General features: G+C 40.6%; 1 protein-coding gene across 1 annotated transcript in view; it reads right to left on the bottom strand.

The window, feature by feature from the left end:
* The window catches only part of LOC308108977 (calcium-dependent secretion activator 1-like), a gene marked incomplete at both ends in the record, with an annotated part of 180,358 nt that overhangs the window by 30,352 nt on the left and 124,654 nt on the right, over positions 1-25,352 (bottom strand). Inside the window, 8 exons of the mRNA XM_080462308.1 lie at positions 6,934-7,041; positions 10,203-10,235; positions 10,811-10,894; positions 13,058-13,132; positions 13,732-13,746; positions 13,965-14,112; positions 15,305-15,460; positions 24,745-24,886. Coding sequence (XP_080318434.1) covers positions 6,934-7,041; positions 10,203-10,235; positions 10,811-10,894; positions 13,058-13,132; positions 13,732-13,746; positions 13,965-14,112; positions 15,305-15,460; positions 24,745-24,886 — 761 coding nt within the window. The remainder of the gene's footprint in view (positions 1-6,933; positions 7,042-10,202; positions 10,236-10,810; positions 10,895-13,057; positions 13,133-13,731; positions 13,747-13,964; positions 14,113-15,304; positions 15,461-24,744; positions 24,887-25,352) is intronic.

The raw sequence follows: 25,352 nt of genomic DNA, 5'->3' as shown, positions 1-25,352 counted from the left end.
CACACACACACACACACACACACACAACACGTGCACGCGGGTCTCCGCTCTGCCGCAACAGTCACTTTAATAGATCACTACTCTTCTAATATTAACCTGGGAGTACTTCAGCTTCTGCAGTAATAACTTCATATGCAGTATTTAATCCTTGCAAGCAAAGCTTAATATAGAAAAAGAAAGAAAAAAACCAACATATTTATTGATGATTCCCCTGCTTATAAATTAACGTGTTCATAGTTAAGGTGAAATGACCATGGTGGGATATGTCAGGGTCAAAAGTCTCCTGTCAAGTTCCTTGGAAATAGTAATCAGTTACTGATTGCTCAATACTTTCCTGAGAAAGTAATCCAGTTACTTTACTGACGACTTATTTCTTTTGAAATGACTTTACTTTATTCACTTTTCAAAAACATGATGCACAGCCTAAATACGCCGTGAAGCAATAGACCTTTCAGCTTCATTCTATTGGTTGAGCAGATTCCATCATACAGAACTGAATCGAATCATCTGGGGTTTTCTCACTGAGTTTCACTTCCTGTGCTGCGTGCTCAGATTTGTGGTCTAACTTTTTGTGGGCACTCAGGTTTTTGTCACGTTTTAGTGAGTCAATGTCGGTATTTTTAATTAAACTCTGCAGGTCCTGTTGATCACTACAGTCTCTGTTCACGCTGACGTCACGCAGCTCATACGTCATCGTTACGAGAAAGTCTCACCAGATTAAAATCACAGTTCAGTAACACAGTAACGCAGCCTGCTGGAAAGTAACGGTAATCTAATGACTGTTTATAATACAAATATTGTTATATTCTATAGTTTGTATTGTGGCTAAATTGGTTTGATCTGTTTCATTAATTTCTAAAAGTTGTAGTTGTGTTTTGAAAATCAAACAGAAGTCATGATTTAATGCATAGAAGCATATTTGTGGTCAAATACTAGAGTTTTAAGGGCCATGACTCGACATCAAATTCTATCAAGTTTGTTGTCGATAATGGAATGAATGTATGCCAAAATTATTTAAAAAAACTTATCGTATAGATGAACCAAATGGATAATATGAAAATAAAGTTACATTTGTCGCTAAAAAAGCAAACAAAATGAAGCTAAAGCCACAATCTATCTCTAAAATATAACAATTACCACTGAAAATAGAAGGGATGTCCGCCATGTTTTGTCTTCTTGTCAAAAGTAACTCGGCAGTCACGTGACCTGAAGTCTGCCTGCAGTAAAGAAGAAGCAGATAAAACATACCCATGATGCATTTTCAGAGCTGTTTGGTGCAATTTATTGAAATGACTATGTTTTTCACCTGTAGACAAATGTAGGTATTACACAACTTGGAGTGAGACTGGCTTGCTTTAAAATCACATTGCAGTAAAAATAGTGGACTATTTAGACCTTGACTCAAGCTTTGATTCTTACACTCTGACATTATTATACGCATCAACAAATGTGAATTGTTCTGCCAAAAAATTACGTTCAAACTATTCATATCAGCTGCAATGCCAACGTGGCAGCAATGTTACATAGAAGGTGTGAAATATGACGATAACGCCTCGTTCCCCTGGTTTGAACAGTGACTACTGCTGGGATGATCTTATATTGAATGATTCTAACCAACACTCATGGGTTGCACTGTTATTCTGGAAATCTTCATGAGCCCAAACTTCCACGTTCATGGACACACAGCCAGCTCGGATCAAATTCAACCAATGAAACATTGGTCCAGTTTTCATAAAGACACACGGCCCAACAAAACTATACAGATTCAATTCCTACAGAAATGAAACTCAACAACAAATTGAATGTAAGCAGCAGTCGCTCCGGTCCAGTGACGGTTCCACAGTTTTTTCCTCTCTGTCACACTTCATTCCACTCAGCACTCTGCAGCAGCAGGTTCAGGAGCTTCTGTCCTCTTTTCCTCTTTGTCATCATGTTCTTCTCACATCAAACCAAAGTGTTGAGTCACTTTTGATCTATTATGTGGCTGATCTCTTGGTCTTCTGACTCCTGAAGAATGTGATCTATGAAAGTTTTATGTAAGAGTGGAGGATCTGATGCAGCAGCTCGCTGCGGCTTCTGGCCAAACTTCACATTCAAGCCAAAGTCTGCATCTTGAAACTTTGAAGGAGTACCAGACAGAACGTTCTCTATAGCTGTTTTATGTCTGTTTATATTTTCATCATGCCGTTGATGGATTTTCTTTGCATTGTATGTATGAAAGTTACACAGAATATTTATAAAAATGAAGCTTTTTTTTTTCAAATCACTGAAGTTATTAATTTAACAACAAAAAAAAAATACAACATTTTCAATGACCTTTTTTCATTTGTGCTTCAGTTCTTTAATTTATTGATCATGCAATGAATTAATCCTAATAGAATAACAGTCAACAAATACAGCCAAGAACATTAAAAATGCTGTGAGAGCTGATGCTGGTGTTATTTTGGGTTTCTGTGTCAGTTGAAGGATCTGAAGTTCTCTTTATGTATTTACTGGGTGAGGAAACTTTGTGACGTCACACATGATCGTACAATACACCAACAGTATGCTGAATCTCCTGGATTCTGATTCACCATCATGATTTACTTCCTTCATTATGGCCTTTTGATATCTGACTGCTCAGAGTTGGAAAGTAATGTGTGCTTCATTGCTAAAGTTTGTTTATTCAGTAGCTGAGAATACACTGTATTTTGATTCATTTTATTTTTTAAGAACTATCTTCTACATATACTTAATACTGAAAATGAAGAACTGACAAATTTGAACAGAGAAAACTTCTCAACATGGAATTATTTTGTGTTTGATATAAAGTCTATGGTGGACTGAAGGTGCCAAAATTAAATAAATACAACATTAAATAATTACTCAAATATGCAATCAATTCATTAAAATTGTAATTAAATATATAAATAGATCATCTCAAATGGGTCATTGATTCATTAGAATACCAATTAATGTTGTGTTAAAAAACATATAAATATTTCACTATTTAATTATGTATTTCATGTTGCACTGCTAAATTAATGAATGTATCTGTCAAACTCACTTATTTATGACAAATTTAAATATTTAATTCCAATTTTAATAATTAATCACACATTTAAATAGTTATCTAATGGTGAATTTATTTAATTTTGGCACATTTAGTCCTCCATAAAAGTCCAGCTGTATTGTCAGCAGAAATCAGATTAGTAGCTGTCTAATTTAAAACAAACATACAAGTGATAATTTGTGTATTAGAAATGACTGAATAGCGTTGGTCGTGGTGGTGAGCATTTTTGGTAACTCTGCTGGAGGCTGAAGCGCATGAGACTGCTGCTCCACAGAGTCCATCATCATTAGAAAAACAGATGCTTCCATGTTGCTCCTGAAGAAGAAGAGTGAGAAATACTTACTGTTTTAGTATGATAGAAGTGATCTTATGACTTAAAGAGGTCATATGCACAATTCACTTTCCAATGGTTTTCCATCAGTAATAATCGTCCCCATGCCCGGGATGACGCCCCAGAAGAGACGAAAGTCTGTCCTCTCTCTCGCTGGCTTGTTTCAATTTTTAAAAATGTGTGCTCCAACGAGCCAATCAGAAATCAAACCCTATGTCGTGTAATCAGGGGTTTAGCTGATCCCAAACTTTAAATACAATGTTTTTGAACCAACTAGACCTATGTGAAAGCTTTTAAAAGCTGTATAGTATATATAGCTCAGCAGTTATCAAAAGTGTCTAAAGGAAAGAAGAGTGTTGGACTTAAGACAAGGTCACGGGGAGCCGACACTCATTAATGCACAAGGTTTCATCCAAATCCCATCTCACAACTTCCAGGACTTAAAGGACATGCTGCTACTATCGTGATACCATATACTACCTATAGAGTGAGAGGTCAGAGGTCATAATGTTATGGTTGATTGGTGTCAATCAAACCTGCTTATGATGATTCAGGCACACCAAATATGTGTGGAGGGCTGCAAAAGTCTTGGTAGTGAATGAGAAGGGTTCAGGGTTATTGTCATATGCCTCGATTCGACCTTATCTTTTGTGCTGCCATAGTTAAATAGAGAGAAAGAGAAAGAGGAAGGATGGCAAGGAAGGGCAGAGTGACAAGAAAAGCACAACAGAGCTGCAGAGAGCAGCCACAGACACCTTCGTGGGCCCGGGTGTGGCTGCAGGGAGAACTGATGCAGACTGACAACAAAAGGATTTCAGACTCAGACAAACCCCGGCAGAAGTGCTCTTGTGGAGGAAAAGAGGATACATGGCAAAGCAACGGGTCAAGCTGCAGCAAAAAACAGCAAACATCCAGCACCGGACACTTCTCTGTCACCCCGTGTCAGCGGGCTGCGAGCGGAGACGGCAGGAGACGGGAGACACCTCCAGGCTTCCACTCAACACAACGGACGGAGAGACGCAACCGTGTCCATGCCAACACTGCAGAGTGAGGCCGTGCCCACCCACACACACACACACACACACACACACACACACACACACACACACACACACACACACACACACACAAAAACGTGCTGTATGATCTCCCATTCGTTTAACACCTTCCCGAACCCGTAGCATAACCCCAGCCCAGATGACAGCTTCACATTGTAGCTGAATTATCTTAATTTTGTCATTTTTTACTTTGTGATATCGTTTCTTTTTAAGCGATCAGGAGGTAAAAGCCATCTTTCCCTACTAATTGTCGCTTAAAAAGAAACTATATCATAAAATGTCATGGAAGACGCTGGTTCATGCACATACATGCACATACACACACACACGCCTAGTTTATCTGATGTCCGGTCCATTCACTGTCATTCTGTCAGGCCACCACCCTTTTTTAAAACTGTATTGCTCTTCACTCAGGGTCCATGATCTGATTGAGGATAAACTGGTTTTATTTAACTTTACAAACCTCCTGAAACAAGTGAAATATTACCATTCAGTCCGACAAAGTATATATTGACAGTTTTGTGAATAACATTAATTTAATGATTAATATTATTATATAACATAATATTAATTAATTAATTTGTTAGGTTGTTTGAGTAGCTTTAATGATAGCATCATTTTCATTAATGTCTTAAGTTTTAGACACATAATTAATTGACACACATGATCTGACTTAGCAGAGCAGAAGATTTAAACGCAGAGTCAGCTGTTTTCTCTCACATCTGGAGGTTTGTTCAGTCGTTTCCATAAACAAGCTATCAGCATGAGCTGTTTTAAATATATGCTCATGGGATCAAATGGAGCAGAAATGGAGAGGAAACAGACAGGAAGTGGTCAGAAGGTGCTGAGGATTATCTAGAAAGAGACCCCCTCCTGTCTGAGCCCTGGATAAAGCAAATTCCAAAAGTCCAAGAAGACGAGATAAAGACATAGACGATTGTCAAGTTTAGAACTAAATTAATTCTGACTTAGAGTCAAAGAAAACATGTTTTTGTCAAAGAATGTCCAACTCTTCCTCCAGATTACAGTCAAGAAGCTTGGCTAGGATTATAAATAAAGTTATTTACCAAACAGAACTCAGTACATCTATCAGAACAAGTTTAGTGCAGCTCTGGTCTCGTTGCTATTGGTCCAGTATTTGGTTGTCAGGTCACAACAACTAGAGTTTCAATTAAACAAAAAGCGTATTTGGTCGGGAACATTCATCTAAAGTACCCTGAAGTATCTTTTCATGTTTAGACTCTCTTTTAAGATGGTTTAAGAAAAAAAATCAGATGAGATGATGTGAGAGTCGGTTCTGAAGAAAGAAAACTGCGGTGGACGGCTGCCTGTAAACACGGAGCTTAGCCATCTTACAAAGTGATCTTTTGTGCGTCTTTTTCCACTGATTAACTGTTGTTTGCTGACTCAGAGAAGCGGAGTGCTGCTCAGGGTAATCCCTCCTCAAGATCAGGACAAAATGCACACAAACACCCAGAGACAAAGGAGAGCACAGCGAGGAGGCCGGACCGCATCGACAAACAGCAGCCTCAGTTCAGAGGGAAAAGACAGAAACTGCGATGACTCCCGGCTCATACTCATCAGTGGGGATTGTTTGAGCATATTTTTGGGAGACATCCTGCGGTTTGACCTGAGAGAAGGCTAAGCGGCCAGGCTTAGAGATTTACTGATTGTTTTGGTGCTTTTTGACCTTGTGTCACGTCACTTCATCGCACACAATCCTGGCACTGTTTTCCAAGTTGATTACAGCTTGAGCTGATTACAGTTTGTCAGCTATGGAGAAGGACACTGATGCACCCGGACAGTCGGCTTCACAAATCAACTCCTGCATGTAAAGAATGATCTGGCTTTGTCAGAGATGCTCATGGTAAAGACAGACAAGATGCATAGCAGCAGTTTAGTAATGACCCTGAACTACACACCCGGTAGTGTAGAACACTAAGTGAGGATTTTTTTATTTCTAATATCACACCTTTAAACTGCATGACTGATGCAACGTGGGAGGAGATACAGAGAGAATTCTAAGATGGATTGTTGGACCCGATAACAGAGTTTTAAGTGCCACCCATCTTGTTCTAAACCTGTCCATGCTAAACAGTGCTAACCACATTACGACCAAAACAACATGCTTCGACATGCAGATTCTGTCAGATCAAAGTTTCATTACACCTTCAAATCTGCTCAGGTTGTTTTATAATGTTTCAGGCAAAAACTAATTATTTTATGGAGCCATGTTACTTCCAGAATAAATATTAAATTCCACTTCACTGAGAGGGAAGGCAGTCTTTTGAAGAAACATCATGTACATAACCCATTCATCCAGCCAACCCTCTCTGCACACCATCTATCTGGCTACCATGAAGCTGTTATCATCCTGGTAGTCACAGTAAGAACTTTCTTTTGTAGAAGTGAACTTTCTATTGGCTACCACCGGACTGCAGTCACTGGACTTTGGTGAGTTGATGAAAATCAACCACGGATCTCGTACTCACGTCAAACAGCCTCTCCACGTACACCTCCTCGTTGACCTTCTCCCGCAGCATGTCCTGGGAATGACGGACAAACGTCACGTAGCCATCAGCCACGTCCATCCCGGGCTTCTGCAAGAGAAAAAGAAAAGGGATTGAAAACTGTAAAAGATTGTACAATCAAACAATAAAGCTCTTTAACCCATCGTGTCACTGGCATAACAAATGAGAAAGTCTCATTGAGGGAGTCTTTCTCATTTGGATAGTCCGGGACTCGGTGCACTTGGTGTGTGTGGTGGTGGTGATGGTGGTGTGTGTGTGTGTGGTGGTGATGGTTTATCACACATTCATTGGGTTCGGGTGGGGTTTAAGCAGCACTTTTGGGACTGGATCAAATCGCCTGGAAAATGTCACACAATTTCAACAGTTTGGAAACACACACTGACCAGAGAGGAAGTAAAGAAGAAACACAGCTCATTGATTGGTCCTGACCGAAACCGGATATCTGCCTCTCTACTCCACGTCTGCCCACAAGATATTTTCCGAGTTTTTCTTTCTGCTTCTGCTTTTTCTGATTCGCACGTTTAGCTTTGTTTGCTTACTACCCAGAATGCATTGCACACTGCGTCACCGAGGCCTAGCATTTCAAGTGAACCAGAGACCGCTTGTTAGATCCGGTTCAGGGTTAGGGGGAGTGTTCATGTTGCCCTGACTAAAGGTTTTTTCCCTGAAGAGAACTCTGGTCTGGATCAAACAGGACTGTGAATGCACCCTGAGGTGCTCCTTTGATTCCTCCTCATGTTACGTAACCGCTTTGTTCTGAACATTAACTTTCATGGACGTTGCTGGTATTACAGCAATACAGTGAATTTGTTGTCATCATATCAAGTCTTTAGTGTTTGAGTTATTTGTAGATGATCACATTCAGTTTGTCTCTGTATTTTTAGAGATATCTTGGGTGGATAAATGTAATCTTTACAATGTAAATGATTTAATAAACTAAACTAAAGTAATCATACTTTATTATTCCCCTTGGGACAAATTCCTGGTAGATGCAGAGTGTTGAGAGGAGGAATGGTGCAGTCTGGGTGTGCAGGGCGGTCGTGCTCTCGCTCGGCTCTTGTCACAGAGTTAAGCTTGGCCAGGAACCAGGCGCTGCAGTCTGGGCATGTGCAAAGTGAAGTGCACACACTCAGATGGGTTTGATGGAGAGAACAGCTTGTTAGGAGGTCTGCCATTCTGACATCTAAAATATTCACTGAGGACAATGCAATTGTAAGCGACGCCTTAGCTGTCTCTCCTACATCAACATATCATCCCATTTTCCAGAGAGGACGACGCACTCGCAACCTTTTGCTCCCAGCGTCTCTCATGAGGACTCCTAAAGAAAGGAGACCTGCTAACTGGAGTGACTTAACACATCTGCAGAAATGCTTACAATGTGTAAATGAGTGTCTTGTTTTACTGATGAAACTCTAATTTTGTACATTAAGGACACAATTAGCCTGTTGGGCCAGAAGCTGTGACCTCTGCCAGCGTACACGCTGCCTCCTCACGTTCACTGACAAGGCATTAATTTGAAATTGGGCACGTTGCTCTGGCCGAAGTGTTGGCAGCTAATACGGATCAGATAGCGCACGTCGCCGCCAATCTGACAGCAGAGTGGGCATGTGTTGTACAACATGGACTCACAATGTATGCTGCGCGGAGAGCGAGGCACGAGGCATGGCTGGCTGTCAGCGTCTGGCCACATGCATATGAATGGACACTTGGGGGAGGAAACGCAGGGACGACCGATACCATCTGGATTATGATTCTACATGTGAAAGCATGGTCAAATATTTGTACATGTAGGAGAAACACACACAAACATCACGGCGCTTGGGAGGAAAATACTATCAAACCACGAATGTTACAACAACTTTCAATTAAAACGTGTAAAAATATTATATTTCATATCTTTAAGTCCACTGCTGATTCATACATGTTGTTCTCTGAGTTTACATCATATTTAAGATGCTGAGTGAGTTAACTGGGATTTCATGCCGATATTCAAGAATATCTTTGTGACAAGGGAAAACAATTGAAAAGATCTCCAAATGTGTGAACTGCATGATTGAGTGGAAAATGATCTTAAACATGCTGACATGCCGAGTAAAGCTCTCCCGATGAGTTCAGCCCCGCAGGAGAGAATCTGAAGGAGAATAATCCAGGAGCCTCCAATCTGATGTGAGGAGACGAGTTTTATATTCCCACCTTGTCTCCTGCTCCTCAACTTTTCTGTGGTTTGTTCCTCTACTCTGCTGTTTCGAGCAGTTTTCATCTACATCTATAGTAAAGACTTTCAGGCCGGACTTTGTGTCTGAATCCTTCACAGTATCACTTGTTTAATAAAGCGTTGTTCTGTTTATCTTGTAGCACGAAGCAGGATTTGGGCTTAGTGAGGTAACTTTAGGGTGAATCTTGGTTTTACATGACGACCAATCCAGTGATTTACCATAGTAAATGTTAATGTTTTAAAGACAGAAAATCCAAGAGCTTAAAAAAAGCATAGTTTCTTTTGCAAGTCTTTTTTGAGGCACAATCCAAAAATGCTTTGAAAGATGGATTGACGTGTTGGGTGAACATCTACCTGAGGTTGGCTTTAGTTTTATCTAAACTCAGACGAACTGTCATTGCAAGTAAGCCAGCCAGTGTGTGTGTGTGTGTGTGTGTGTGTGTGTGTGTTTGTGTGTGTGTGTGTGTGTGTGTGTGTGTGTGTGTGTGTGTGTGTGTGTGTGTGTGTGTGTGTGTGTGTGTAAGTATGTGTTTCACACAGTGATGTAAAAGTACAACAGTTTTCATCACCCGGAGCGTCTTTCAGGGTAAAAAAGGCAAAACTGGAAACACTTCCAGTGCTTGTTGTAATGTGGTTTATAAACACAATGTATTTAAGTAAACACTCAAAATAATGGCTGAATTTGAAGAATGATGAACCACTGTAACCCTCACTGCAACAGGTTGTGTTCCCACTGTGGACGTTTGGGTTATTGAAGACAGATAATAATAAAATGTTAAGTCTGCAAAGTCTGGATTAACTTGAATATGTGTTTAAATTGAATGGCGGTGTAGTCCAGCAACCCCAAGACCCTGTAAGACAGACCTGGGCATGAGATGGCCCAAGGGCCACATGCAGACCCTTCCTGACCGGCAAACCAAGGGTTAATGAGATATCAGGAAGGGACTGAAAATCACTCTTGACACACAGAATGCAATACAACACATACAAGCAGAAAAACACTAGAAATACCTACCGGTACATCCACATACTTGGAAGCAGCTTTCACCTGCACATAAAGGAGAGGTGTGGGTGAACAAACAGTTGGCGCTCCAGCTGCGGCGCCACTTTGACAAATAAAGAGTGTTGAGGTGAGACTGCACAGCCCACAGCTGAACGGCCACTGCTGGCTCATGTGGCGATCTGAGCTGCAAAAGTGCACTCACAAACTCAATAATGTGGCTTTTGTAATGTGGCAGGAATCCAGCTGAGGTGTTAAGCTATTTGATGCTGAGGAAGGCTTCAAAAAAAGGTCAAGTTGCAGCACAATTACCATGAAACAATTTTAACACAGCCCCACTGGATTCATCCAGGTCATTAAAAGGAGCCTGATGACGGTTCTGCATATGTCCTGTCAGCTGTATGAGCTTTGAGCCTGACGTTGCGTGATGTCACTGCATCTTTAAATAAGGATAACGTTGATTCACATGTTATATGTTAAGCTCGAAAACTACCAAATTTGGAGAACAAACTTTATTCAAACATGACTTTACAACAAAAGACTGATTGGCTGACATGTCTGGATTCCCTCACAGGGTTCAGCTGCAGCTGCAGGTAATGGTCGCTGTGTTGTGTTGTACTCACTGTGAACGACAGGAAGGAGGAAAAGAGCGTTCCTTCATCATATCTGGAGATTTTAGCCAACACGCTCTCTAGAATGACCACGAACTGAGAGAAGGAACAAAATCTGTATCAGCTCACTGGTGTCAGCAAAAAGAACCAGTTGTATGAATTCAGGAGGGAGAGGCCGATGTCTGTGTTTCTCTGTGTCGATTCCATTACATTTTTATTCGTCACATACACATACTGATATGGTGTGAGGGCGTATTGTAGCCATGATGTACTTTGCTAACTTCAGCACCCTCTGCAGGGCTCGTCGGTCACTTTGATTCACTTTTAGTGGAAAGTTTCTGTTATGTTGTGAATCACTGAGGGCTTTTCCACCGGAAAGAACCAGGTTCTAGTTCTGGTCCAGGGCCGACTTAGCACCAGTTCTTTGTCTTTCCACCGCCAAAGACCCGGCCTATCAGGGGCTAAACTGGTGCTATGCTGGCCCCACATCATTGCTGGGCCAGAGCAGGGCCTGGTCGGGGCCAGACGCGTCATCAGCTGGGGGCGGAGTTATCGCTACCTATGAGGCAGAAGAGATTCCGAACCGGCTTTGTGAAATCTACAGCGAACACGAAGCCCTGGAGTGACTATAGAGAAAAGAAATTCAAATAATGCGTGGGAACAATATAATAAGTCGCTCCCTGAAGTAATAATATGAGGGAACAAGATAATTTAATCCGCAATGGTGGAGCCGTGGCTCTCGAGGTGCAGAGCTCCGGCGCTGCCCTGTCAGCTGCGTCGGATATAACTTAGAAGCAGTTTACCACCTTTTCATCGTATCATTGTAACTAACTTCACTTCCAGTTCTTGTATGGCGTTATGACCGCAGGCTGAGGTCTGCATGAGGCTGCGTTGCGCTCCAATATGTTCTACCCACAGAACTTCTTTATAATGAAATTATACTTTTGGTTCATCAGCAACTAAAAAACAAACAACATACTACTGTAAATGAAAGCTTGGATTTTTTAGCCATAAAACGGCTTCATGTGAAAGAGAACTTTAATCAGCGTGTTTACGAAGGTTGTTATTATAAACAGCTTTAGAGCTGCGTTCTATCATTCTATACCTCCATTCCTCCATGTTGAAGCATTTGATTCAGACACGTCCAGAAATAAAGTGAAAGGAGCAGAAATTCACAATGTAATGCTGAAATGTTGAAAAATAAGCCCCAAGCTCATTCACGCGTTACTATTATTATTATTACAGAGTGACGAGGAGACTCAGTGTCTTCTGGCTCTTTGGTCTGCATTTGAGGTTCAGGCCAAACTAGATGGAGCGACCCGGACTATACCAATGAATACAGTCCGTCTCCTCCTCGACATTGTTGAAATCAGTGACGTATCACGTTTTGGAGTGACGCAATGACGTGGCTCTCACTTGGCTCCGTTAACGGTGGAAAAACAACCGGTTCTTTGGCGGTGCTCATTTAAGAACTGGTTCTGGCACCGGCCCTGAATTAGAATCTGGTTCTTTATGGTAGAAAAGCCCTATGTGAGGAGCTTCTCTGTTTAGGAGGATTTTGTGACGATATTTCATGACTTCTGCTGTCTTGTAACGTCATCTTCTGGTTGTGCGGTCATCATTTCATCTTTGGTAGAGTTCTTTTGTTGTTCACATCCTCCAGTGGAAGTTTGTAGATGTTTGTAAATGTGTGAAGGTGTTTGTTGATGTTTATAAATATTTGTGAATGTTTGTAGATGTTTGTTGAGGTTTACAGGTTGATGAAGGTTTCAGGATGTGGTTGCTTGCAGATGTTGTTTTTCTGTTTTATTGCTTTTTGTCACTCTTTATTTTTCCCCTGTTGGGTTTGTAAAGCTTTGTAGTCATTTCACGTTTTTAGTTGTTTGACATTAATTGGCTTTTTGAGAAATGTGTGTCTCTGATGATAAATTGTGTGTCTGTGTTGATATTCTTGTTGCATTCTGTGTCTTTTGGTGGTTATTTAGCCTTCCTTTTCATCTCTTTGCTGTCAGTTTGTGTCTGGTTGAGTTTGTTGTGTGTATTTCAGTGTTGAACATCTTCTCTTTGTCGTAGATTTGCATGTCTTGCAATCATTGTGCATTTCTTCCTTTGAGGTCTTCCTCTCTGTGGCTTTTCTGTGTCTCTTCATGGTAATCTGATACACTTTCTATGAAATCCAGGAATTGTCATCAGTCTCTAAAAGTCTATACTCATGGCCGGAAGGCTTGTGTGGGTTTGACTGTGGTGGTTCTTTTTTACCTTCGCTACCAGCAGTGTTATCATCTCCTTCACCGTTTCTTCGATTAGATTGTCGATTTGGGAGTGGTATTGTCTCTGCACAGGAAGAAAAATACACGTTACTCCTAATATCCACATTTAGTGAGCCCAGCATGACGTGTGACACATGAAATCGGAGTGAAACACTACACATTTTCCTTCTATTTTAAGTGCAGAGGGAGAAATGCAGATATCTTTATGACAAATTGACTGTGTGTTTACAGCACTCCTCACACATGGGGATCAGGGTTGTCTGATTTAGTTCTTATTTTTTACGTTGTAAGTGAACAAAGTGCTTTTGGACCATTTTTTTCAGCCACTGACATCCTCCAGTAAAACCCACTAACGGACTGCTGTCATGGAAACTCGGCGGCAGAGTCACGGCGAGGACTCCTTTTGTTTCACCTCATAGCACCAACAGAACAGTGAAGGACTTAGCAGTAATTAATTCATCGTCAGTAATTGGTATCAGCCTTGAGATTCTGCGAAATATGAGATGTCGCACTTTGGTCCCATGTATATTCAATACTATCTACACATATGCTAATAAAATCCAAACAATTCAAGTGAAGGAAGACAGGCAGGGAAAACTGATGACTAATTATACATTTGGGATCTGAGGGTGAGATTTCAATTGAATTCGTAGCCACACTTACCCAGTCTCTAACAAACTTTCACAAGACAGAGAGGAGGGAGGAAAAAAAACACACAGAGGTGACATGGCACATGTAAAAGTATATGTGAGACAAAGAAACAATAGAAAACGCCTCAATGAAACAGAAACAGCAATAAAAAAAGACGACTTTCACACATGTAATGCCAATTAGAAAGAGAATTAGATTCCATTCAGCGGCAGTGACCAGGGTGTAAAACGACGTGGAGGTTTCACCTCCTGCCCCAGGTCCATGGCACACAGCTTGGCCGACTGGGCCTTGGCGTCCACCATCACGTTGAACATGGTGCAAATGGACTGCGGCACCCTGAAGTCTGTGGCTCGGCTGCTGCGCTGGAGTTTGGTCTCAAACGCAGCCCGTGTACTGTGGAAACACAAGGACAGGAACACTTTAACCAGGCAGAAAAACAGTGCGGGCGCACTCCAACACCACACACACACACGCACGCACGCACGCACGCACGCACGCACACACGCACGCACGCACGCACGCACGCACGCACGCACGCACGCACGCACGCACGCACGCACGCACGCATGCACGCAGACATTCATTCAAGAAGAATAATCAGAATAAATGTTTATTTTTCTCACACTTCAGGTTTTCAATTGATTTGCACAGGGACAGAAAACACATAGCTACTGCTGTAATTTACGTTTTATGATGATTAAAGAAATGAAAGTAAGTTCTGCCTAACTTGTTATATCTTATACAACATAAGAAACAAATTGTATGATGATTTTTTTCAAGCTTTAAAACTGTGTGGTTGTTCCAGTCCCTCCAAGTTTTCTGATAAGTCTTCTGACAGTCTTCTGTCCACATAATTGGAAATATCCCTGCCCAGCAGCACTGGCACCATCCCAGTTGTACATCATGAAGCTTTAGAGGAATGAAAAAGAAAAAGAAAAACACTTTTTCCAAAGTTTGTAGCTTTTAGATAATATTTAAGTTGACAAAAAAACCTGTATTTAATAAAAGTTTAATTATTCTTTAAGATATATTCAAAACCTTTTTGTATCAAACACATGGTACTCAACACACCTGGTTAGCTTATTATCATTTATTCCTTAATAACAGTTTTCTTTTTTTTTTAATTCATCGTGGTTTTTGAAGTCAATTTAAAAAAAACGGGAAGAAAATTAATATCCATTTTACTTCTTATGTTTCAAAGATTTCTTTTCAGATGAGTGTTAAAGTCAGTAGTAGGAGGAGAATGGGGTGGATGGATGGATCGTAATGTACATGACATTCTGAAGCTGTAAACCCAGACTCATCACAACGCAAAAAAGTTGTTTTAAGGTGATCAGAGAACTTTTCTTTAACCCAAGAAGGTCGTTTTGGTGCTGAGAGGAACAGTTATGTGGGGAAAAGACGTTTGACCTGCAGACTGCACAAAGCAGACTTACTGTGCAACCGGCTCCGGTAAAACTAAGAAAAAGCCCATCAGTATCGGTAATTCCATCTAAAGTTAGTACGACCACAACACCATTCATCAGAAAAACTTATTGAAACAGATTTGAACCCATTAGAAAGTGTGTCTGGAACGTTGTCTCACCGCTTCACGCAGGACTCGATCATGTCACTGGACATGAGCTTCAGACGAGTCTCCAAGTGCTTCCCGAACTCCTCCTCGGGCCAGTGGAGGTCTCTGATGAAGGTCTGCAGAGCGTCCAGCTTCCAGAAGAGATCCTCAGATGTCCCTGAGCCGTTGCTGCACAACCACAAGTCACAACTTTCAGTTCAGGGAGACAAACTGTGTTCTGCTCCACTGGGGACCTCTGCTAATTTGATGTGTTCTTCTAAACTGAGGAGGGTAAACTAAAGGAAATTCTTGATGAAGGTCTGCAGAAACATACAAAAACATGTGGTAATTATTGGGGATACACCGATACTGTTACCAATATCAGGTATCAGGTCTGACAGCATGGAGTACGAGTCTGTGGTCTGGAGATTCATTCATTTTAACTCTAAATTGTGTTTTGCCGAAATATAATGAGGAGGAGAAAGAGAATTTGTACGACACCAGCAACTTAATCAGCAGAGATATTGGGACCAGCAGAGAAGGTTGCTCGTTAGTTTAACTGCTCAGCACGTTACTCCAAGCCGTACTATGTGGTATATGCTACCTGCTACCTGCTAAAGAGTCTATCTATATGGTATCGGTGCATCGCAAGTGATTACTGAGAAGGATGTTATCCTTTCAGTATTTGTTATAATATCATTAATAGTTTGTGTGGCTTGAATTCTTTAGCAACTCATATTCCCAGTTAACGCTCCTATTCAATCCATTTATCTGTATTTAAATATATATGCAATAAGCCTAGTTAGTCCTATCTGGTGTATTTGATTTGCAACCAACACATTGCATTGTAGTACATTTCAAGTTGATAGTCTTATTGTTGGAGGGGCTAAAGCTGAATTTTCTATGAAGTTAGTCAGTTCTACAATCATTTTCCACCAAATATATAACAGAAGTGATATCAATCACTGCACCTTCTTTTTGCTGATTATCACTGTAAATGCTGTAAATACTACTTTCTTTTGTTAAAGATTGTGTGATACTGTTTTATTGTACGCAAATATATTTGTTTCAATGTTTTTCTTGCTGCATCTCCTTCAGCTCGTCATTGTAAATCTAAAGGATAAGTGGTTCTTAACTGACCTACCTGCTCAAATAAAAGTTGAAATAAAGCAATAAATAAAATGTATATTTGCAGGTAATGGTTAAAAGGAGTCGTTACCTGGTGTCCTTATATATCCAGTCTCCCTCAAATTGTCTTTCAATCAATTGTTAAAATTTATTAGGGAAAAAAATCAAACATGGAGGTCGTTCTGACCCCTTTTCATACGGCAACTTTCTCTCACAAGAGTACATGTGAGATTTGGACGTAATCATGATGATAGCACAGCGATAGCATAGCAGTCCTTTGCTCACACGGAAAAAAATAAATAAAAAACCATAATGAAGCCATCTACAAACATCCACACCGCAGAGCAACGCACCCCGGAGATTTAAAATGAAATCCAGGGTAATTTGTGAATCACATGGGGCTCAATGTTTAAACTAGTCCCGTTAACCGTCAGCGTTAGCATCTAACCGCTCGTAGCTAAATTCAACAGAGGTGGGTTCGTGATATTATCTCCGTATTGACGACAACACAGGAGGACAATCAGAACCTCACGTTTTGGGGTCAATTCTGGTTTGAACAAAGAGCTCAAACAAAAACAACTCTACCACTTTCAATGTCCACATTCTCAACCAAGTTTCAACTGATGCCCAAGACCAATATACATGTTTTAACAAGGAGAAATTCTCGGTGATGACTCCTTTAAATGTTTATACTCAAAGTTTTGTCCAAAGCAAACAATAAATTATTACCAGGTAACATCCCGAAAATGTTCAGTGAGACAGTGAGTTGGAATGACTTTAGAAGAAAGCTAAATTCCAAGATTCCTAAAGTGCGAACGACTCTAAAAAGCTTCTGTGTCACTATCTGTGGAGTAAAGAGGTGGAACATCCAGATTAAGCATCCAGATGAAACGATTATCAAATATAAACCAATTTAAGAAAAACTAGAAGGGATTGATTCTTCACAAGTACAGCAGTTTATCGTACTGATGGTCGTCTTGTTTAGAGAATACTGCATTAAAAGTAACACGGTTTATCACAATTTTCGGTGCAATTGTGGTGTTAAATTATGAGGGACTTTAGTCAATGAGTGTTTGAGGGGTAGGAATTACTAAGTTTTTCACTTCTTCCTACTCCTTTTCAACATACAAATGTGAGTAAGTGGGATGTGTTTGTTTCATTTTGTTTTAGCTTTTTTTGTGTTTTGTTTTTGTTTTACCAATTTAAATTTCAATGTCTCTTTATTTCCTTTCTATCTTTTTTTTATGTTCGAAATAAAGTTTCAATCAATCAATCAATCAAAAAAAAGTCTTAAACTGTTGTGTTTAATTCACACACATTTGAGTGGGTGATAAAATTATTGTTCTTGAATTGTTTAACTTGAGTTTCACATGTCAACAGCTGAAAAACTCCTGAATGAGATTTATCCTGGTTTTTGTAGATGGTTTGAAAGCAGCGGTTCCCAAGCTGCAGTGTGAGATGCCTTGGTGGGCGCCAGACATCACGGGGGAGGAGCTGTCGGGATTAGGTGTGCACAATTTAGATAAAAAGTAAACAATAAAACCGTTTCTATAACCGATCTGGATAATGTCTCAATGAGTTTTGGTGCAAAGGCTCTTTTGTGGATGCTGGTGAAAGTGTTTGTGCTCAGAGTGATCAGAGTGAGACGCTCTCCATAGGGTTAGGGTTTATAAAGCTTCGATAAACGTATTTAAAGATTTAAAGACTCGCTTTTTCTGTGAAAAAAATAAATTATTCTGTCTGACTGTCATTCAATAATTAAATGTGTATTATATGAATACTGTGTGAGACCTTTGCAGCACCTTCGGTGCACACACACACACACACACACACACACACACACACACACACACACACACACACACACCCACACACACACACACACACACACACACACACACACACACACACACACACACACACACACACACACACACACGGTGAGGGTGTAAATTTATGCACGCTCCATCCTCTCGTTTAGACACGAAGTGACATTAGTGGTTCGACACTGTGAACGTGTAATGCGTGTGCAGGATGTAATGCGTGTGCAGGATGTAATGCGTGTGCAGGATGTAATGCGTGCGCAGGATGCATGTCTCTGATCCCTGTGTGTGCGTGTCGGAGGAAACGTGTGTCGACAGGGGCGGCAGGACAACGCATTGTGTCTGTGCCGCATGTAGTTCATCTGCAGTCCATCAAACAGCGACACCGGGGGAGAGGACGGAGGGGCAGAGGTCAGGAACACCTGGGTTTACCAACGAATCGGGGTTTCACTGAGACCTGGAACAGGTCTGGGTCTAAAGGCCAGATCAGGACTGAAACAGAGGAAAAGTCTGGTTCTGGTACTGTAGAACGGAGCCGGTTCAGGGTCCACAGCACAATGTCACCATTTTGAAATAGAAAGATGCAACATCATGTTGCCAACTGCAGAAAACATCCTGGTAACTCACGACAAGCTGTGAGGAGAAGGTTTATATACTGAAGAAAATGAGCCTCAGAGACATTGTAGGATTCTTCAACCAGCAGCTCGGTGAGAATTTAGGACAAAGTTTGATTTCAATCCATTTTGTGAACTCTGGTTGGTTTTCTCTACGTATTATTCTGGGAAATGATCAAGTGTTATGATTGTAACACAGCATGCATTGCAAATTATTTGACACTTTCCATGACTTAAAATCTTATTTTCAGACATGATAGATAAATTGTCTTGTTTTAAAAGGTAGTTATTTTTAGCCCTTGATTTTACAATAAAATGTAATATCTATATTTCAAAGGAATTTTTACCAAGTAAAATATACCTGCAGCATGGACAGATAATTCCACTAGTTTGAAGTAATTTTCTTCTCTATTTTTAAGATTATATCTTATATTTGGGTTACACTTTTTTGCAGTGTGAAAACACATTCACCAGAGAAAAAGTATACATTTTATGAATAACATGTAAAAACTATACTGAATTGTTGTGTTTAATTACAAATTTGAACCTTTTAAATTGCAGTAGTCATTTTCACACTTCTAGTCAATTTTGCTTTTTTATCCATCTGTTGAAGCCTTTTTAGCACTTTTGATCATTTTTACACTCAGCAGCATTATCAATCAGGCACAGATGTTCATTCACACATAGATTTATCATGTGTTAATACAAACTACAGTTGTTTTTGTATTGACATTAAGCCTTAAGAGCAGTGTGAACTTCTTCAACACACAACTGCTATTGGAATAGAACTTCTACATGACTGCATGCACCCGTTTTCTTCACTGTTCTGTTTCACACTTCCTCTTATTTCTTTGCATCTTTCCACTTCGTTCAGAAACAGGACTGTGGAGGGATTTAGAGGGAGTTTCATCCTCTGCCGTCCGTCCACACACACGCCATACCGTCACATCAGCATGAACGTGGCTTTGACCCTTTGACCTTTAACGAAAGGCGACCTCTTTACACAGCTTCCCCAAACATCACAACGCACACTTTGGAGCCACTTTTTCTTTTCTTCTCGTTTGACGGAGAACTAACTCCGGGGTAAATGTTGGGAGGAAGTCTGAGAACGTGAGGCTGGTGTTTTTTGCAGCTCGAGGATCCCAGACGAGGGAATAGGGACGGATGTGCTGCGGCGTCGGCGTCACACTCTGTAGGATGCCGCAGCTTTTACACCTCTGATCTCCACTGTCAGCACACACCACGTTTCACTTAACTTCTCGACGTGCTACATGTGACGCGTGGAGTGTATGTCGTGACATGCTTTCAATGAGAGCTGCTCAACACACATTATTAGAACGCTCACTGCTTTCACTTCACTACTTTACAGATAAAATATTAAAACATCATTTTATTCCGTTCAGTAGAAGAGGGAATGCAGGATGCTTTGAATGTCTTCCTTCAACAGTGCTGAGATAAACTGCATTGAGGTGGTTCACTTTCTGACTGAAAACAACCTGAAGTTAAAGTTCCACCAGTGATTTAATGAAGGGACAATTTCTGGCTTAAACAATAAAAGGGTCGTATTATCCAACTTTTCAACACTTTCACATGGGTCTCGGTCAAAATTTTTTATAGTCAACATTTATTGACCAAATCCGTCTTTTCCTTGATTTTCATCCATTTGAATATTGGATCATAGGAGCTGCATTCAGAATCTGCTGTGTCTGTGTGAGCTGGACTGGCTCAGCCCACACATGCCCATCTTGGGAAGAGGAGGAAATACTTCCTCTCGTGGTGCCATGTGCCAGAGCAGAGCTGCCTAATTGTGGGAGGAGTCAAAGGGAGGGCCTGCCTTGATTGGGATTGGCTAAACCCCCGATGACACTATAGAGGGTTTGATTTCTGATTGGCTGGTTGGAGCAACACACTTTTAAAAAACTGAAACAAGCCATTTCTGGGGCGTCATTCCAGGTGTGGAGACAATTATTACTGTTGGAAAACTATTAGACAGTGAATTTTGCATAATATGACCCCTTGATAGTGCTTCAAAAGGTCGCTGTGTGAGTTTTCAATCATTTATTCAGATACAGCATCGAGAAAATTGATGGCTCGAGTTTAATATTAATGTTTTTGATCAGGTGTTGGTGACTTTTTGGCTTCATTTAAAGCAGGAGTGTTAAATGTAAGGGCCGTGTGCCAAAACCGTCACACAAGAGTCTCCAATCTGGCCCAGGATAACCCAAGTAAATTGAAAAAAAGAAAAAAAGGTAAAGAAACAGTTCACCTTTTAACAGTTTTCTGAAGCGTAGCAGACAAAACACAACACTGAGACTCCGGCAGAGATATCGGTGATGTCAGTTACCTCGTTGCTATCAAACTAGTGTCATAACTGCGCTGTCAGTTTGTAAAAACACCCATAATGCAACAGCTAAATGAGCAGTTTCTGGGACATTTCACTGTATTTTGCAGTTGAAGGTTTCATTAAAATTGTCCTAATGTTGAGATCTGGGTCATTTTTCATAGTGATTTTTTGTTTTTTTTGCAGAAACATGCATATTTTCGTCACCTACACTCTGCACCACAACAAAAAATACAATTTTAAAGGCATAAATTTTAAGGTTATTCTGGCACTATTTTACCAGTATGGCCCACCCAACATAAAATATGGTTACATGTGGCCCCTGAGCTAAAATGTGTTAGACACCCTTGATTTAAAGATTTAAGAAAAGATGTTTGTGTATTAGTGCTGCACTGGTGAACATGTGGGAATTTTGTGAGAAATATGAAAACTCTGCCCAAAATTCACACTTTAGGATACTCACTAAACTCTATACACACACTCATGTTTGTGTATTGGGCGGGACTTTAAGGCAGCTGGACTCATCTGATTGGTCAGATCTGTTTGACAGAGTCTGAATACACCGAGCATGGAAACACAACTTGTGCAAGTATATCGTGCAACCCTAAACATCACGGTGAGTTATTCAGCCATGGCAATCTTGGTTACAGATGATTGAATCTGCTGAAAGTCGTGTTTAAACTTAACAAAGCCAACATTGAATCTATTCTCTACCCTTAGAGTGTCTAAAAGGTTGACGGCTCCTGGTTTACACTTTCTGACTTCAGCTGATTTCAGCCTCGTGACGAGGAATCTGCTCGGTGTGATAGCTGACGCCTCTCGCTTTGGGGTCGACGCCACGTTCATGCCAAAGGCATGTGTGCATGTCTCAGGCTGTGCAGGGCAGATACACACTCTGAGTCATCGCTAGCGGTCATCCAGTTGGGTGGAGAAAAGCTGGGCATTTGTGGGAGGTTAACACTTGGCACTGTGAGATTTGGTACTTTGGGCATTTGGAGGTTGACACTGGGAAGAGTGCTTGATATACTCCTGTGGAGAGAAACAATCACAGAAAACAAAAGACACGCAGTCAACAGTCAAATGGAGAAGCGCACGAAGCCAGAGACGCTCTCACACAAACAGCAAACTTCTGCTGAATCGCTGAGGTTTGGAAACCAGCAGAAAGTGGCATTCATTTCCGCGCTTTATAACCTGTAATTCGCTGATTTTAACATAAAACCTCTTAAGATTAAAACCAATAACTGACTGAGCATTACTGAATACATCAACAAAAGTCCCTGCTATACACAGAGAAGAGCAGAGCTTGAGTACGACTTTGAGGAAATTCTGGAAATAATGACAATGATACTTTCAATTTCTATTATTCTTGTAATAATAATAATAATAATATAATAACAACAACAACAACAACAACAATAATAATAATACTAATAATAATAATAATAATAATACTAATAATACTAATAATACTAATAATACTAATAACAATTTGGCTTAATTGTAAAATTGTGGCTGAAAATGGGGGAGCAGTCTTTCTTTGACGGTTCCTTGAGAATCCAGGTAGAAAAGTTTTAAAATCACCATGACAATCATGTTTTAATACATCCCTGGCTCCTTTTTTAATCAAATATCTAGTATTTTGTGCAATTCACAGCTTGACATATCAGGGATGTCTGAATATAGAAACCATGTTTATAGAAGCAGTTGGGAAAAAATGAGAAAAAAAATAAAAAGGAAAACAGATGCTCGAACAAAGAAAAGTGCAAGTGTGTCCTGGAGGGCAAAAACAGCACAAAAGAGGAACATCACTGTTGAAATGCACATTGAGGCTCCGGGGAGCTCGACATATGGCAAATAAATGACGCACGCACGCACACACCAGTGACGTGCAGTTAGGAGAGGCAGGTGAGGCAGTGCCTCACCTGCCATCATGGAAAGAAAAAAAATGTAAAAAGAAAAAAAATTTATTAAATTGTTATATGTATCCAGTGATTATACTAGAAAGTTATTTTCCATTTAACTTCACCAGTTTTAGATTATTTTTATTCAAAATCGCTGAATTTTCACATTTACCGTTCAAATACTGAGAAGAGTCTTGCGGTGAGGCAGCAGCCAGCTGAGCCTCACCATGGATTGCGCAATGACTCGGCGAACTGCTGGCCTGCTGTGCAGTGAGACCGTATTGCTATCTCTCTGTATGTCGCTATTAAAATGTTCAAACACTTTTGCTATATGAATTATATTATAAATTTCCATAGTTTAGTTAACTGAGGTATATAATGTACAGTGTATTTTGTCAACAACTGTATGTGTGTAACGTGTTTCTTGTGCTGAGCAATCATAAAACGGCTGCGAAGACGCACTGGGTGAGGCACGCAGTTCTCCTGCCTCATGGTAGAGGGCGCTAGTGATCCCAGGGATCCTTCTTGCGACTCCTCGGCTGCAGAATAAGTGACAACAAGCTACAGTTAGCAAGTCAAGTGCAGCGGCAGCAATCGTTTATTTTTTCCTCTCGACTTCATTTATAAGTAAAGGTAAGACCATAATCACGTTTTTTTTAATTAAATGTGCTTTTTTGTGTGCTACAGTTTGTATGTGTACAGAATGCTGGTATGAGCTTTTAAACATAACCCGTTAACTGCTGCCAATCAAATGGTGAATAAGATACTCTTTAGGGTTCATATGTTTGTAAATCTGACTGTGATGAAGTCAGTGCCTCACCAGCCATGAACCTCACCGCACGTCACTGGCACACACGCACACAATGGGAGATTGAACTACCAACCTTGGGACTGCGGTACCACAGGATCCAAATGACTATGAACCAGAAGCACAGATATTCTCTGTCTTTGGCTTTTCACTCAACACATTTCAGACAAGCCAACAGACAACAGGACTGTCCACCTCAGACATCAGATACACAACAACGACCCCAATTAGATTTATCATGCTCTTTAATTTAGTTTGAGGAAAGTTTTTAGAAAAAAACTAAACAAAATAACAGTCTAAGTGAAGTTAATTTCAATAATTCATGAAAACCATTGTGAATAAATGTTGCATCTCCTCCTAATTTAAGACTTATCTATAATCTGAATGTCATGTGTACTCTCATCAATACATCTTTGATTTCTTGATTTATTTCATCATTTATGGCTTTTAATCCAGATTCCTACACTGGAGTGAAAGTGGAAAATACTAGATTCCTCCTTTTGCTGTGGCCCATTGAAGCTCGGTGGTAAATAAATAAATAAATAACAATAACAATAATAATTATTATCATTATTATTATTATTATTATTATTATTATTACAACAAATCGATCCATAAATAGAGCTGTTTACAGTTTAAGATCATCGGGGAGAAACACGCCCACTGACCCTATCGGTCAGAACACTCTGACCTCTGACCTCTGGGTGAAGTGAATAAACACGACAGGTCGCATGGAGCCACTACCTCTCGACATGACAGCACAAAAATATCAAGTAGGTGGTCCTACAGTTACATATGTCCGATGAGCCGGGTGAGAATCAGAACCCTGTTGACAGGAAGTGATGAGGTGCTCCTTACTTCACAGGCTCCCAGGACTCCCGTTCAAAGCCTCTGTGGATGGACTGAGCGATGGACGACTCCATCAGGTCCACATAGCGCACCACCAGCGGCGCGTACATGTCCTGAAGGTGCTTGTGGAACTTTCCATTGCACAGGTTGTCTGAGGAACGGAAGGAAAGAGAGGCCTGAAGATATGGAGCCGAGAAGTGCAGACAGCAGAGACACGTGTCGTCCAAAAAGAAGAAATCGTGATGAAATGAACATGTAAATATAATTATCTAACCATATTTGGCAATATCAGTCATCTTTCTGTTCTGAGCTGTGATTGGGTTCATGGGGAAAGGGGCGGGGCTTCTGTAAAACTGATTTTGATTTCATTATTTGGGGCACACACACACACACACACACACACACACACACACACACACACACACACACACACACACACACACACACACACACACACACACACACACACACACACACTTAACTGAGGCCTGGTGTGTGTGTTGCTGTGACCTGAGGTGCACGTTGACGGGTGGTGAGATGGATGTGAAGGACACAAAGAGAGGTCCTGGAAGAGTCCTCTCTTCTCCTAGCTGGTGCTGATGAAGAGCAACAGAGCT

Source organism: Lipophrys pholis (genome assembly GCF_963383615.2).
Source record: "Lipophrys pholis genome assembly, chromosome: 4".
Lineage (NCBI taxonomy): Eukaryota > Metazoa > Chordata > Actinopteri > Blenniiformes > Blenniidae > Lipophrys > Lipophrys pholis.
Note: the sequence above shows the minus strand (reverse complement) of the source record. Positions and strands in the feature narration are given on the sequence as shown.